The sequence below is a fragment of the Schistocerca cancellata genome, chromosome 4 (assembly GCF_023864275.1).
Source record: "Schistocerca cancellata isolate TAMUIC-IGC-003103 chromosome 4, iqSchCanc2.1, whole genome shotgun sequence".
NCBI lineage: Eukaryota > Metazoa > Arthropoda > Insecta > Orthoptera > Acrididae > Schistocerca > Schistocerca cancellata.
Window position 1 is genome coordinate 180248780 of NC_064629.1, and position 14863 is coordinate 180263642.

Here is a 14863-nt window from a genome sequence, read left to right on the forward strand (position 1 = left end):
AGTTGTACGACCTCTTTTCGTAAGAAAGTGTATCCAACATAATCTACCCTTAATGTCTGTTACTACAGTTGCATAACTTGTCTTTATGGCTCTGTGTTTGCATGGCCGGCTGCAAGGTCTGCTATATCTTGTGTTCTCAATCGCATTATATTTACATTTCATCTGCTGTACGTAACACTCCATGCTGTGTATGGAGAAATGCAGTTGGCTCCATTTGTGTAAGCTCTTTTAAATATTTTTCTTGGTTTGCCACGATTCCTCTTTGCAACAGATATTGTAGTTATACTTGGCATTTTATTCAAAGTTTCAGGTCCCTTATGTTTTTATTTGCCTTATGATGATGTTTCCTTATAATTTTTATCTTAATATCATATGTTGCAGAGACGGCTACACAGCCTGGAACTTTGTCTCATACTACTCCCATCCCCCATTCTTAATGTACCTACACTATGTGATCAAAAGTATCCAGACATCTGGCTGAAAATGACTTACACATTCGTGGTGCCCTCCATCGGTAATGCTGGAATTCAATATGGGGTTGGTCCACCCTTTGCCTTTATGACAGCTTCCACTCTCACAGGCATACATTCAGTCAGGTGCTGGAAGATTTCTTGGGGAATAGTAGCCCATTCTTCACGGAGACCTGCACTGAGGAGAGGTATCGATGTCAGTCGGTGAGGCCTGGCACGAAGTCGGCGTTCCAAAACATCCCAAAGGTTTTCTATAGGATTCAGGTCAAGACTCTGTGCAGACCAGTCCATTACAAGGATGTTGCTGTTGTGTAACCACTCCGCCACAGGCCACGCATTATGAACAGGTGCTCGATCATGTTGAAAGATGCAATTGTCATCCCCGAATTGCTCTTCAACAGGAGGAAGTAATAAGGTGCTTAAAACATCAGTGTTGGCCTGTGCTGTGACAGCGCCACGCAAAATAACAAGGGGTGCAAGCCCCCTCCATGAAAAACACAACCACAGCATAACACCACCACCTCCGAATTTTACTGTTGGCACTACACAAGCTGGCAGATGATGCTCACCTGGCATTCGCCATAACTGTATCCTGCCGTCAGATCGCCACACTGTGTACCATGATTCGTCACTCTACACAATAATTTTCCACTGTTCAATCGCCCAATGTTTACACTCCTTATGTCCAATGTTTATACTCCATACACCAAGCGAGGCGTCATTTGGTATGTGTGGCTTATGTGTAGCCGCTTGACCATGCAATACAAGTTTTGTCACCTCCCGCTTAACTGTAATAGGACTTGCAGTAGATCCTGATGCAGTTTCGAATTCCTGTGTGATGGTCTGGATAGATGTCTGCCTATTACACATTATGACTCTCTTCAACTGTCGGCGATCTCTGTCAGTCAACGGACGAGGTTGGGCTGTACACCCAATCACCTGACAAAGTTCGAAGTCCGTGAGTTCCACGGAGCACCCCATTCTGTCCCCATGACTACTGAGGTCACTGGTATGGAGTACCTAGCAGTAGATGACAGCACAATGCACATAATATGAAAAATGTTTGTTTTTGGGGGTGTCCGGATACTTTTGACCACATAGCGTATGTCTGATAATGTTATTTTACACCTCTAGGTTAATCTGCAGATGCTCCACAAGGGTAAAACGTGTCATTAGCAATAAATAGATAAAACAATTTGCCATCAAGACTGTCTTATTTCAAGAAATTCATAACTGTTTGCTGTACCAGGTGCCCTGCATGGAATGGAATCAGTTTTATAGTACATAAGTCTTGTCAAATGATTTTTCAATTTAGTACTTTTACCCTTTAAATGAAAAAAAGTTTTAAATTTTTGTGACTCGTTCCACATCAATGTGTATTCTTGTTGTTCTGCTACAATCTGCATCCGGGAGGATCGCATCACTATGGATTAACTTGAACAAAAGTACAGCTAATCTAATAGCAGACAGATGGCAGTGTGTTCCTAGTAAAGCTGTATCCATGGGTGGAGTGCATCTCTTCTGAGACAGTAGGACTGCATACCCATGCCCAACTGTGCACGTGAACAAAAGTGAATTCCTCTTCACTGAACTATTAATTCGTACGTCAGAAACATTGTATCTAGAATGTGAGATGTAGTCTGTAATCCAACTATTGTTGTGCTTTGAGTAATTTTTTCTTTACTTAAAAGATTAGGGAAAGAGTATTTCTTGGGAGAGACCACTATAGTGTATATTTCTTTGGGGAGTAACTAAAGTTAAAGTAATTAAAAAATGCAAAAGGTAACCATTTACATACACTTAGTCATATTGATTGATTGTCAAAGTCTAGCTTAGCAGACCTTCAGTCATACTGCACCATGACATAACAACAAAGAACTAGAGGTAGATAACGCTGTACTAGTTCCATTCTCTTACTTTTGGAGTAACATTCAAAATGTAACCGCTGAACAACTATGTGAGAGAGCTTTTGCTAAATGAGGCACCATCCTTATTGTTTAAACATTTCCCCTAACCCCCACAGAAACCAGACAGAATGTTACAGTGCTTGTCTCTGACAATTTGTAAGGCGAGAGCAGTTTGGCAAGCACCGCCTACTCTCAGTGGCCATGCATCCACCTCGCCAGTCACTGATCGCACTTCCCCAACATACTGCACTGTTCTGCCATTGCCTTTGTCGACCAAAACTTACTGTAAGGCAAGAACTTCAAGCAAAACTCCCCTGTAACTATAACCACCCACAAAACATTGAAATTGTAAAGAATGCCTCTGAACACACTTTATTATTAGCTAACAAAAACTACCTTCCCTTAGCCTATAAAGCCCCTTTCATTTGCACCGCCTGACCACAAGAGCTTTCAGTAAATCACGTTTGTAAAAGTCAATGCTCTACTGTGCAGAAGCGGGATGGGTTGTGCAGGAGCCATACATTTGAAAGGAGTAGGAATGAATTATTGTAATATTTTTATTTTAAATCTTAACTTCTTATCTCTGAAGAATTCTTTTTGATGGTGTAAGTAAAGAAACCAATAGTGTTAGGACCATTTGCAATACAATAGTCCTTTCTCTTACATCTTTTATTTTATTTTATTTTTTTGTATGGCACCAGTCACCGAACTGGACTAGGTGGTGGTGGTGCTGGTGGAGGAGGAGGAGGAGGAGGAGGAGGAGGAGGAGAAGGAGGAATGTACGGGACCTACTGCAGTCGGGTCCCTAGTGTCACCTATCCCATCAAAGACAGGCTACCGGGGGGGGGGGGGGGGGGGGGGGGGTCATGTTTCAGGAGGAGGCCTTTTGGCCAAAAGCTTAGTTGTCTGACAGTCATTTTGTTGTGCCTATCTGGGTCTTTACACCTGACATACTGACAAAGTATTACGTTGCATTGACACAGAGAAGGAAACTAATGTATTCCATAAAACCCCAAAATGCAAGCAACAGCCACTAGAATAGGATACACATCACATGCCACAAAAGATAAACAGTGTCAATTTCTCACATTGTGGTACCCTGCTACTTGACAGGTATGTTTCTCTGACAAACTTCTTATAAAGGAGGAGGATAGTCCACACAACAAAATATTACCTGACCATGAAGAAACTTTTTTCGTGAAAGCCTTTCTGACAGCAGTAAGTCAACCTGCTGCACGTAGGCCACAGCTTGTGCTTAATGAGTACTATAGCATCCTCCATCTAAATACAATCCTCATTGGCAAGCATTTCCAAACTCATGAAGAACTTAGAGTACTGGTGAGTCTATAAAAACTTATTACACACTTACTCTAGCACATGAAGGAGTGATTTGTGTAGCCAAACAACTCTGATCACCATGCTTGAGGATTAAGAGGCTCTGACAGACAAACTGTTATTTATCCACTTCACTGTTAAAGTTCACAGTATTTTCTTATATCGCAGTTCATGCCAACTGATTTAAGAAATAACAACTTCTTACTGAAAATGAGTTTCATGCCTGTCAGCACATTTAATTCTTTGGCAAAATCTACCTCTCACCAGAATTTGTGAATACACAGGGTAGGCAAATTAAAATTGGTCTGGAAAATATTTCATGCATTTTAAGATCATCCACATCAGGTGCACAAGATGGAAGTTGGGTTGCCTATCTTAAGGTGCATAAAATATCTTACAGACCAGAGAGTGTCTGCAGAAATTGAAAATAATCCAAACCAGTTTCAATACTAACATTTTAATTTTTATTTTTTGTTACATTAAACTGCCTCTGCAGGACAGTACTTATACCAATACTTGTGAGAAGGTTTCTGTGTGAAAACAAGTTTGGGACCACCCTTAAAATTTTTAAAAATCTAAATTGTGGAAAATTGTTCTGTAGTGTTACAACTTGTGTGTGCAGGAATTACACTTCTTTCATGTTTCATCACTAGAAAGACTTACTTCGTATTTCATACCAGAACTAAGCATTAAGTAAAGAGAAATTTATTATATCTTACCACATCCCGCAGCTTATTCTCGATCTCATCAGATGTCAGCTTTTTGCTCAAAGGTGTTTTCCTCAATAACATGTCACAATAATTTGCTAGAAGTTCAGGACACTTTGATTCTGGCTGGGACTTGAGGCCTGCACTCTACATTGATAAAAATACATTCACTGAACCAGTAGTAGTAGTAGTACACTCAAACAAAATTGTATTATAAATGGAGGGAAGTACAGTGAATTCTGGACAGATTAAGAAATGTCACTCTGATTCTGTATTTCTAAATTAAGCAAGCAATCCCTGTGGTAGCATCAAATAATGTAGAAGCTACTCACAGGTATAAGTAAAATGTGTCACCAAGCTCAGTGGCTGTTTATTAATGTAAACTATTTAAGGCTGAAGAACAAACAAACAGCATTTTTGTTCTACTACTACTACCTCTTTATTTTGAACTGATTTTACATTTAGTGGGCCATTGTCAGGAAACAAATGATGATGGCTCAACAAGCCAAAAACCGATCTGATAGGAACAAATATTGGTAAAACAAAAACACAGTGTTACTTTTTCAACCTTAAATATGTAGTTATTCTACCATATGATGTAAGAATTCACAAATAAAGGAAACTGAATCAGATTCTGGTCATAACTAAATAACACAAAGTATAACACTTCAGCAAACAATTGCATTTACACAATGGAGTGGGGAAGATATACAGTCTCTTTCATTCAAATGTTAATGACTAAATCTGTGTCATCGTTTTTGTTATCCAAGATATGCTGATACAAAGTGAATATGACATTACTTGGTATTTATGATGAAACTGCATGCAATTGGAGTCCTCACACCCAACATCAGCACAGATGGGGACTGTTCCTCCAATAAATTCAGCAGTCCCATCCATGCTTTTAACAGTTCCTGCCCTGCATCAACCTCTGCTCAATTCTGTCCCCATTTCCAATTAAACTGCTCTGATACCCATCGGTTTTTCTTTGTATCTCTCATCAGACTTGGCCCTCAACAATTCTTGCTGTTCCTGCTTTTACTATTTACTTCTTTTTTATTTTATTCCTTGGATACCATTTCTTGCAAACTCTCCCCCTCCTCCTCACTCCACCCTATTCCCTTCTAATCACATACGCACTGTGTAAGCAGGCTCTGTTCCACCTCTCCTTATTTGATAGGCCTATGTTCCTCTAACACTGCTAGATACAGGTAGTGAAAGTCTGTTCTCTCATCAACTCCTGTCACACCTCAACATTCCAGTTTTAAGTGGACACGTGGCGCTTTTGAAGCTCAAGATCATTTATTATGCATGTGAGTAACTGTACTGAAAGTTGGAGAGTGGACAATCCTGGGTCTCTATACATGTGATACACAATGGACCCATCATCAGGAAAAAGGACACTGCCAACTGCCTTCAACACAAGAATAAAACCTTTTAAGTACCCAAATTGAGGAAAAAAATTGTTGAGCAAGTTTAAGTAGCACCTGCTTTGCCCCAAGACTCCACTACCGTGACACTTTTAACACAGGGTGTTTCAAAATGAATATACAGGTTTTAATGCTTTGCAGCATTTACTGCAGTCAACTTACAATTATAAATAATACATCAAATGAAAGATTAACTTGTTTTTTCTTACAAGGCTTCAATGTGAGCACCATCAAGGTGTGTGTCACATAATCCACAATAACATGGTTACTATGCAATTCACTCTTACGTGCCTGGCAGAGGATTCACCGAACCATTTTCATTTTCATACTACTACTCTACCATACCACTCCAATCTCTAATTGTGCGTGGGAAAAAGGAACACCTAAATCTTTCTGTTTGAGCTCTGATTTCTCTTATTTTATTATGATGATCATTTCTCCCTACGTAGGCGGGTGTCAACAAAATATTTTCGCATTCGGAAGAGAAAGTTGGTGATTGAAATTTCGTAAAGAGATCTCGGTGCAAAGAAAACTGCCTTTGTTTCAGTGACTGTCACCCCAACTTGCATATCATATCAGTGACACACTCACTCCTATTGTGCAATAACACGAAATGGGCTGCCCATCTTTGCATTTTTTTGATATCCTCCGTCAATCCTACCTGGTAAGGATCCCACACTGCGCAGCAATATTCCAGCAGAGGATGGAAAAGTGTAATGTAGGCTGTCTCTTTAGTGGGTTTGTCACATCTCCTAAGTGTTCTGCCAACAAAACGCAGTCTTTGTTTCACCTTCCCCACAATATTATCTATGTGGTCTTTCCAATTTAAGTTGCTTGTAATTGTAATTCCTAAATATTTAGTCAAATTGACAGTCCTTAATTGTTGCAACAATGCTGTTTCTAAGTGAGGCAGATCATCTGGTAGCAGAAGCACATACACATGATCCTTTATGAGCCCCCAAATGTAAAAATTGCATGGCTTCAAATTGTGTGTGAATGTGGTGGTTATGTAAAATAAGCCTGTCATCTGGTGCCTAGCGGCAAATCCAGCGGTTGGATATGTCATTGTTTAATCAATAACATACTAAATTATGCCAGTGCTCCATCTTGCAGCAAAACAAAGTTCCGTGGTTAAACTTCTTCCAATTGAGGAAAAAACTGTAGTTCTAGTGCATCAAGATAAAAACATCAGTTACAGTTGCTTCGCCAACAAAAAAAAAAAAAAAAAAAACCAACAACAGGCAACCCCACAGTTAAAGTTCCAGACTTTCATCATTCAAGAACAGTGTAGGTACAGCTTAACACATACTGGACTGAAGAAGGTATGTGCAAATACAACAGGCAGAAAGTGGGGCTTTTTCATTGACAGTATTGTAAACATGACTATGGCAACGTACAGCAGCAGAAACTTCCCTGGTAGAATAAAGAGTCTACACAAAGCATCCAATTAGGCACTCCACTGGACTGAATCTTCCGACATTTGTGTGCAGTCTGGGCCATTTGACATTTGTATATGTAAATACTGGCACGTGTGTATTTTTTGTTTAAATGTGTATCGGATATGTTGTAATTGATGCACAATATCATAATAAACTGAAAAAGAAAGGCCCATAAAGCTTCCAACGGGATATGGCACAAAAATCATTCAATTTAAGAGTGTCTCATTGCAACTGTAGCATCTCGTGGGGATTTGCTGACCCCAAGACATGCACATTGTGTGTGTTCACATTTCCACTTAGGTGAAATGTCGATTCAGCACTGAAGCCACAATCCAGAAAATTTCCTTCATGCAGCAACATTTCATTTGCAAAGTTGGCACATAAACTGTAGTCTGCAGGCTTTAGAACTGGTACAAACTGCAAACAATATGGCTGTAGTTGTAAATGTCTCCCTTAAATTCTCCACACAGACCTCACTGGAACTGCTAATTCACAACTAACTTTCCGAAAAGATTTATTGGGGTTACACGTGAAGACTCACTCATTAAACACATTCTTCAGTCACTCTTGGTCATTGAATACTCTTCCCTTTGTGCAAATGTAGACACACAAAACAGAGTTTCTCTTTCGTTTTCTGTCTTTTTTGTAATTGTAAGCTTAATGTGCAGCAGTAATGCATTGACTGCACACCGACCAGGGCAGTGCTGTGAAACAACATCAAGAAGGTGCTGACCGTGTGCAAATGGAAAGAGTGGGCAGCGCAACATCTCCTGGAAGACAGAGTTCAGTGCCCCTTGACTCAACCAGCCACTCATCACTGGTCAGCCCAGTTCAGCCACTGACTTTGAGAGAGCATCAGTGCTGAGTAATAGGAAGATGTTACTTAGCCTGTGTACTGCAAGTAGTGATTGATTGTCAAAGTACTAGCACATAGGAGGCACAACAAGTAATGGTTCTTTTCTTTTTAGAAATAAAGTGTTACAGTAATCCTAATGTTTACTGTACAGATCATTTGGATTCTTGCTACCGACCACCACAAATTCTCTCCTTCCTTGTTTGTGTCAGTGCTGACTCCCACAGTAGCTGACACAATACTCAATGCAATAAATGCGACAAACTGTTAAAAACCTCTTATATTAATCTTGAAACACCTTATACAATCAATTTACCAATGACCCCCACCTTGAGGTTCCACAAATGTGGGAGATAAGTTTAAATGATTTTCTCATAAATTGTTACATCTAGGAACTGCTATGAACGTGGAACAAAAAATTTTTCTTAAATGTAACATTGGTTAATAACAAATAAAATAGCTAAAACTGATATCAACTACAGAGTGAGTGAGTGTGTGTGTGTGTGTGTGTGTGTGTGTGTGTGTGTGAGATATAATTCAAATCAACTTCTATATACCTGGTGCATGTGCCACCAGCTCAAATTTCAGTTTACATTCAATCCTAATAATCTGACACAGCCAATTTCTTGTATGTCTTGGTTTTTGTGAATCACCTTAATCTGGTTGTATTTTGACTGTTTAGTTTAGAACTGCACCTTGCAAATTTTAGAGATGTTCAGATTCAACCCGTGCTGCCGAAATCAAGTTTCTTAACTGTTATGAACTAATCTATGATTCAGGAATTTTTTCTGAATCCTGATTTCCAACTTACGTACAAGTATCATCTGAAAACAAAATTGATGGTGAGCCAATTTCAGTGGTAAATCATAGCTAAAGAACAGAAATTTGACTGAGCACAGTATTAAGTCTTTTTGTGCATTCCTGGGATATTGTTTTTCTGTCAGAATAATAATCTGTTCCATTAGGGTGGTTCTTACATGGAACTTCAAAATTTTTGATATTTTTTTTAGACTACCTACCCCATTTCATGGAAAAATGAGCTATGTGATAGTTTGGTGGAAGGGGTAATCCTTGGCCTTCCAAAATCAGACAACATTGCTGAATATTACTTATGCACAAGAAATTCATTATTTATCTAAGGCAGGTCTGTTGCTTATTTCATTTCCCTTAACTGCATGTGTTGTCAAACACTGGTCAGGTGACATGACAATTCAGTGACCCAAAGGCAGGCACAGAGATGGCAGAGCCAGCTGAGCCATGCCTCTTTACGAACCACCTCCACCAGCCCCAATATCTTTCACTTTGGAGGGAAGGTAACAGCCAAAGCAAGTGCAACATACCCACCTTCATTTTATTTAGGAGGGATAATTAATTAGCTCGATTATTACTTTAATGAAATAAATAGAAATAAACTTCAATCTGTTGAACAAACATTGTTTTCTTTTACTGTTTGCAAATGTGTAAGTTAATTCTGCACTGAAGTGTAGTATTAGCTCTGCAGGAAGTGATGATTTATTGAAAAAGTACAAATTTGGACACAGCAGCTGAGAAACTGCATGCCAAAGTTAGAAGACACAAAGGAATGAAAGACATTGGCTGCCAGTAAACATTGATTTATATCAATGGGCAAGATGAAAATTTGCGCCGGGCCAGATTTCAAACAAGGGTCTCCTGCTTACTAGGCAGCTGTGCTGGCCATTACACCAACCGGACACAGTGCACAACTGCCTAATAAGCAGAAGATCCGGGTTCAAAATCCTTAAAATCCACTGCGGCATGAAATTTCAACTTGTCCCATTCATGTAAATCAGTGCCCACTTGTAGCTATTCTTTTTAATTCCTTCATGTCTTGACTGATAGTGGCTGCAGGATCATAACGGTATCTGTTCTTTTGGACATGTCAGAAAGAGCACACAACACATCTACACAAAGTTAGAAGCTCTGCATTGAAATGTGTATTAAAAACTAACTGAATAGGGTTCTCTGTTCTCTATTAGAGCATTAGTTTTGATTCTACAGCATTAAACATGGGCAGTTTTAGAGGTGTATGTATTTTGATTAGAAACTTATCAGAAAGAGATCTCTCATATTAATATAGCAGGTAGCAGATCTTAATGCTTTAAAAGAGTTTTTGAAGAAATTATTTTCCGTAAAAATGCAGATTCACTTATTTGATTCATGAAAAGAATTAAAACTGCTTCATTTGCAATCTATGTCAATAAATTCTGAAGTGGAATATAACAAAGAAAGGTCAAAAAACACTTTGGTCCATATGTCTCAGATGTTCAACTTTATTTGCTATAATTCACGAGCCTAATAAGGATTATATTGAATGGTTAGAAGAAACTATATTCTCTCTTGTCGCAGCACCATCTCGTGGAACAACTTTCTGCACTCCAGCGCCTATGGTGCAAGGTAGATTGTGAAAGCTGTTTATTGTTTGAAAATGTTTATTTTCCATGATGAATCTCAATTATCACAACAAGAAGAGTATGCAATTTGTGATATTTGTATTCTTCTTATCACTTTGTATGTCTAGACAAGATTCTTCAGAGGCTGAAGCACCTTATTTCTATTTCATTATTATTTCAAAGTATATGAGTAACAGATTGTTGATCATGCTATAGCTCATGTGATTTTGCAAAAACTGGAAAATCACTGATGCTACTTGATTCCTTTTCTGTCGCCTCACCCAATTTTAATTTTAATCAATCATCTGAGTGGAAAAAAAGAGGAATATGTCAAAAATTGAAAATATTTACTTGTTTTCTGTGGTAATAATTCTTGTGCACCTCATGAGGAAGCCAAAATTGGGTGACCATCTGGAAAGTATCAATACTTAATAATTTCTTTTCTGCACCAATTATAAGCCACAATAGGTTCAAAAAAATTTTTTTTTTGCATCTCAGCAGCAATCTATTCCTTGACACCAGCCTAACTGTGACTCACTTTTCAAAATTAGTTATTTTTATTATCTATTTTCTTTGCATGTTCACATGCATATTTGACAGTTTTTGAAGGTGTGTGAAGTTCTCAACTGAGGCGGCAGTGGGCGGAGGGGCAGGGGTTGACAATATTGTGAGTTTGAAAATAAATTCTTTGTGTGAAATTTATTGTTTACATCTTACACAGTCCTTGTAATGAGTACTGTTCAAATCAACATATAGAATTTTGAGTTGTTGCACTGTTTCAGTACATCATTCTCAGAACAATGTTAAGGGTTATCAATTGAGAAAACGATGACTATATATGGTAATTAATATTAAACAGTATTCACAATAAACTCAAAAATATCCTTCGTATTATTTTATTCACCAGTAATTAACAAGGACAGCAAGATTACACTTAATAGATGGCACTGACAGCTAGATTTTAAATGATACAAAATCATGGATATTCTTACATGAACCTCTGGAACCAACCACTCCTTCTTATTGATGTCACGGGTATATTAAAGAAAACCAATGTACTAAACAAGACAATAAGAACTCATAGTCAAAGAAGATCGAGAAATAATTGGATGCTGACAAAAAACTGGCAAGAAGTTTTAAAAAGTTAATAATGGCACATTAACTTACCTGTTTTGATGGCAGTTCTAGCCTGAACACCTGTGTATCATTAACAACATGCCTATATGCTTTATCCCGAGATGTCAGGAACCTTGGATCATCATTAAAAGCGTCAGAAACTAAAACGCTGAACTGGTGAAAGAGTTCAAGAAGCCTTTCAACATATTTTTCCGAATCCTGCAAACAGAGATGCAAATTAGAAAAACAGTGATTATTATGACAGAATATAATAGTTATAAAACAACTGAAGTTAAAAACCATTAATTTTATGCCTAATATATGGCAACGTAGAGGTACTCATAAGAGGTAAAGTTTCCAATCAGCGAGGAGAAAAAAAATCTACATTTCAGAAAATATAATGCAGATAAATTTGTCACATCAGGGGTTAGAAAAATTATTTTCTCAGTTAAGTTAAAACAAACAACTGGTATCTGAAGAAGAAGAAGAAGAAGAAGAAGAAGAAGAAGAAGTTGCTGCCACTGATTTTACACAATGGAAAAAGAAATGTGTTCATACATTACACACAAAATAACTACCTAATAGCAACACACACAAGCTGGAAAACTGATGGCTTGCTGATTTGTTTAAATGTGTGATTACACACATTACTTTCACTTTAAATTTCATAGTCTCAAAATGGATTACTACTACTACTGTGAAAGCAATGAAATCTCTTTCCATCATTTATTTACAAAGCAAGAATTTCATTGTGCCAAAACATCTTTCCAAATTAACTTGCAGAGTTTACAGGAGCTGTAATAAACAATGGCTGACATGAGAGGCCATGTATAGTCGTCAGTAAAACACAATTTCATATACATGTACCTTAACCACTCAATTACAACTACACCTTTAATATTTGATAGTTTGGAAATGTATATTTTCTCTTTTCCGTCAAATAATGCCCCCCTTCCCCATCAAATAATCCCTCCTCCCCCCCCCCCCCCCTACTCCCCATCCCCCATCTCACACACACAAAATATTGCATCAAAAATATTTTACCTGAAAGCAGTCTAACTGCACCCACATGCATGTTTTAGTTGTAGGAAATTTGTTATCTTTCTTCTTGTTCAATAATAACTATCAATAACTGCTGCTGATTTACTATCGGAAATGTGATGCCATTTGTTCCAATCTCATATTTATTTCACATTAAGTTAACTCCAATAATGAAGGCGAACACATAATGTACATACGACATAAGAAGTTCGCAAAAACGGCAATAGATAAAATAGTTGTTCAAAAGCCTGAGTCTAGGAATCGAACAAATTAAAACACGGGTCAGGCTCATTTTCGAGAAATCTGATAGTGTGAAAACTGTATCGAAGTCAGAAAATACTTGTCAACAGCATAAGACAAAGAATATTAAGGACGGGAAATGGACAAGTGAGAAATAAATTAAAATGTTTTAACGAAGCTAAATGGAAGTCTGAAGAAACAGACACAAAGGAAGTAAGAAAGTAGAAGCAAAATCACAAAAATAAAAAGTAAAGGAAATGCTGGCCACAAAAGTAGAAGGGGTGTTAATATAAAATAGGAGGTGGAAGTATGAGGTAGAAAGAATCAGGCAATAGAGAACTGTTGATAGGCAATGTCAAAGAGATTAGCATATGGTAAAAGCTGGGAGCAATAAAAACAATACAGGCTCCCAAGTCTCAGCCCCTCAAACAATGCACAATTCAGCTCCCACATGGAGAAGTAGCTCATGAGATTCGAATCCCATCTACACTTAACCAAAATTAATCTGCTGCTGCCACAAATTCAATGAGCTTGAATATTTTATTAACTCTCAGACAATATTCCCACAATATTTCCTTATTATCTCTATTTTTAGAGTAGATACACCAAATAGCTGCTTTTAATGAGAAATCTTTATTTATGACAGACTCTCTCAGCTTTATCACCATTTTCAAGTACTTGCAATTACAATTTTGGTGAGAACAGGTATGGATGCCAATGTCATCTACATTGTTTAGATTTATGTGATGTCCATATTATGTCATTAGTAGACTGTTTTATAACTGTCACTGTTTTAATAAGATGGTAAATGATGTCAAGATGTTGAAAATAAAATGTTAATTATGAGGTAAGAGCAGTTAGACAGTTCAACTCTTACGATATTGCTGTTCATGTGCACAATCTTTGTAAAAATATAGTGTCATAAGAGTGGAACTGTCAAACTGCTGTCACATCATAATTAACATTTTATTATAGACATGTTCACATCATTTACCATTTTATTAAGGCAGTGACAGTTATGAAACAGTCTACTAATGACCTAATATGGATGTCATTGTTCTAGATGTGAGTACAATACAGCTGCATTCTCACCAAAATTGTAATTTCTGATACTTGAAAATGGCAATAAAGCCAAAACAGTCCATTGTAAATAAAGATTACTTATTATAAGCAGCTATTTGGTGTATCTACTCTAATAATCATGTCGTTATCAAACATATACTATACCGCCGGTCCTAAAGAATCAAAATTATTCTCCCTAATTACATACTGTGTTTCAGATTTAAGGACTCTAAAGACAGCAAAATGTTTTGTTTCCTCTCAGCACTGTGAATTTCTACAATGCACACCTGCCCTCAATAAAGAGCAAGCCACTGTGTTCTCCCAATAAACAAACAGCCTCCTGAGCTTTTGATGTAATGTCAGAATAAATAAATCTGTGATGCGGTGAAGCACAGTCACAAATTCTGTATTGAAGGCATTTACCTTTGTGACATATTGGCCTGTTACAATTTGCAGTTGCTCGCAAAATCAGCTGGCCTGTGTCACTCTGTGTGAAATTTTCAATTAATATAATAAACTCAAAATGTTTTGATAGCAAAAACAGCTTTGTAAAAATATACCTACACCACTAATTCAGTGCGCTGCAGTGTACTTATGTGACGCAAAATTTCAGTTGGTTTTGATGAATTCTTATTGGTCCTTGTCTTTTGCAAGGAACAGCATCTTCATCTCACAGTCAGAAAACAAAGTAGTCGAACTTCAGAACAAAATAAAAGGTGTAAGAAAGCCACCATGGAATAAATATCTGTACGTGTGTATGGAAATAACAGTTCCACACAACTAAATTGGAATCCACTGGATACACGTGTGAACAGTGACCGTTGACTATTTAAGTTTAAAGGAGGACAGCAG

At 37.7% G+C, this 14863-nt stretch overlaps 1 protein-coding gene across 4 annotated transcripts in view; it reads right to left on the bottom strand.

Annotated features, from left to right (window-relative positions):
• Nucleotides 1-14863, bottom strand: part of LOC126183197 (cullin-5) — a 253481-nt gene that overhangs the window by 89392 nt on the left and 149226 nt on the right. For all 4 annotated transcript variants that reach the window (XM_049924956.1, XM_049924955.1, XM_049924954.1 and 1 more), the window contains exons 8-9: nucleotides 11720-11887; nucleotides 4432-4566 (exon numbers count right to left, since the gene is read on the bottom strand). In XM_049924956.1, the coding sequence (XP_049780913.1) occupies nucleotides 4432-4566; nucleotides 11720-11887 (303 nt within the window). The remainder of the gene's footprint in view (nucleotides 1-4431; nucleotides 4567-11719; nucleotides 11888-14863) is intronic.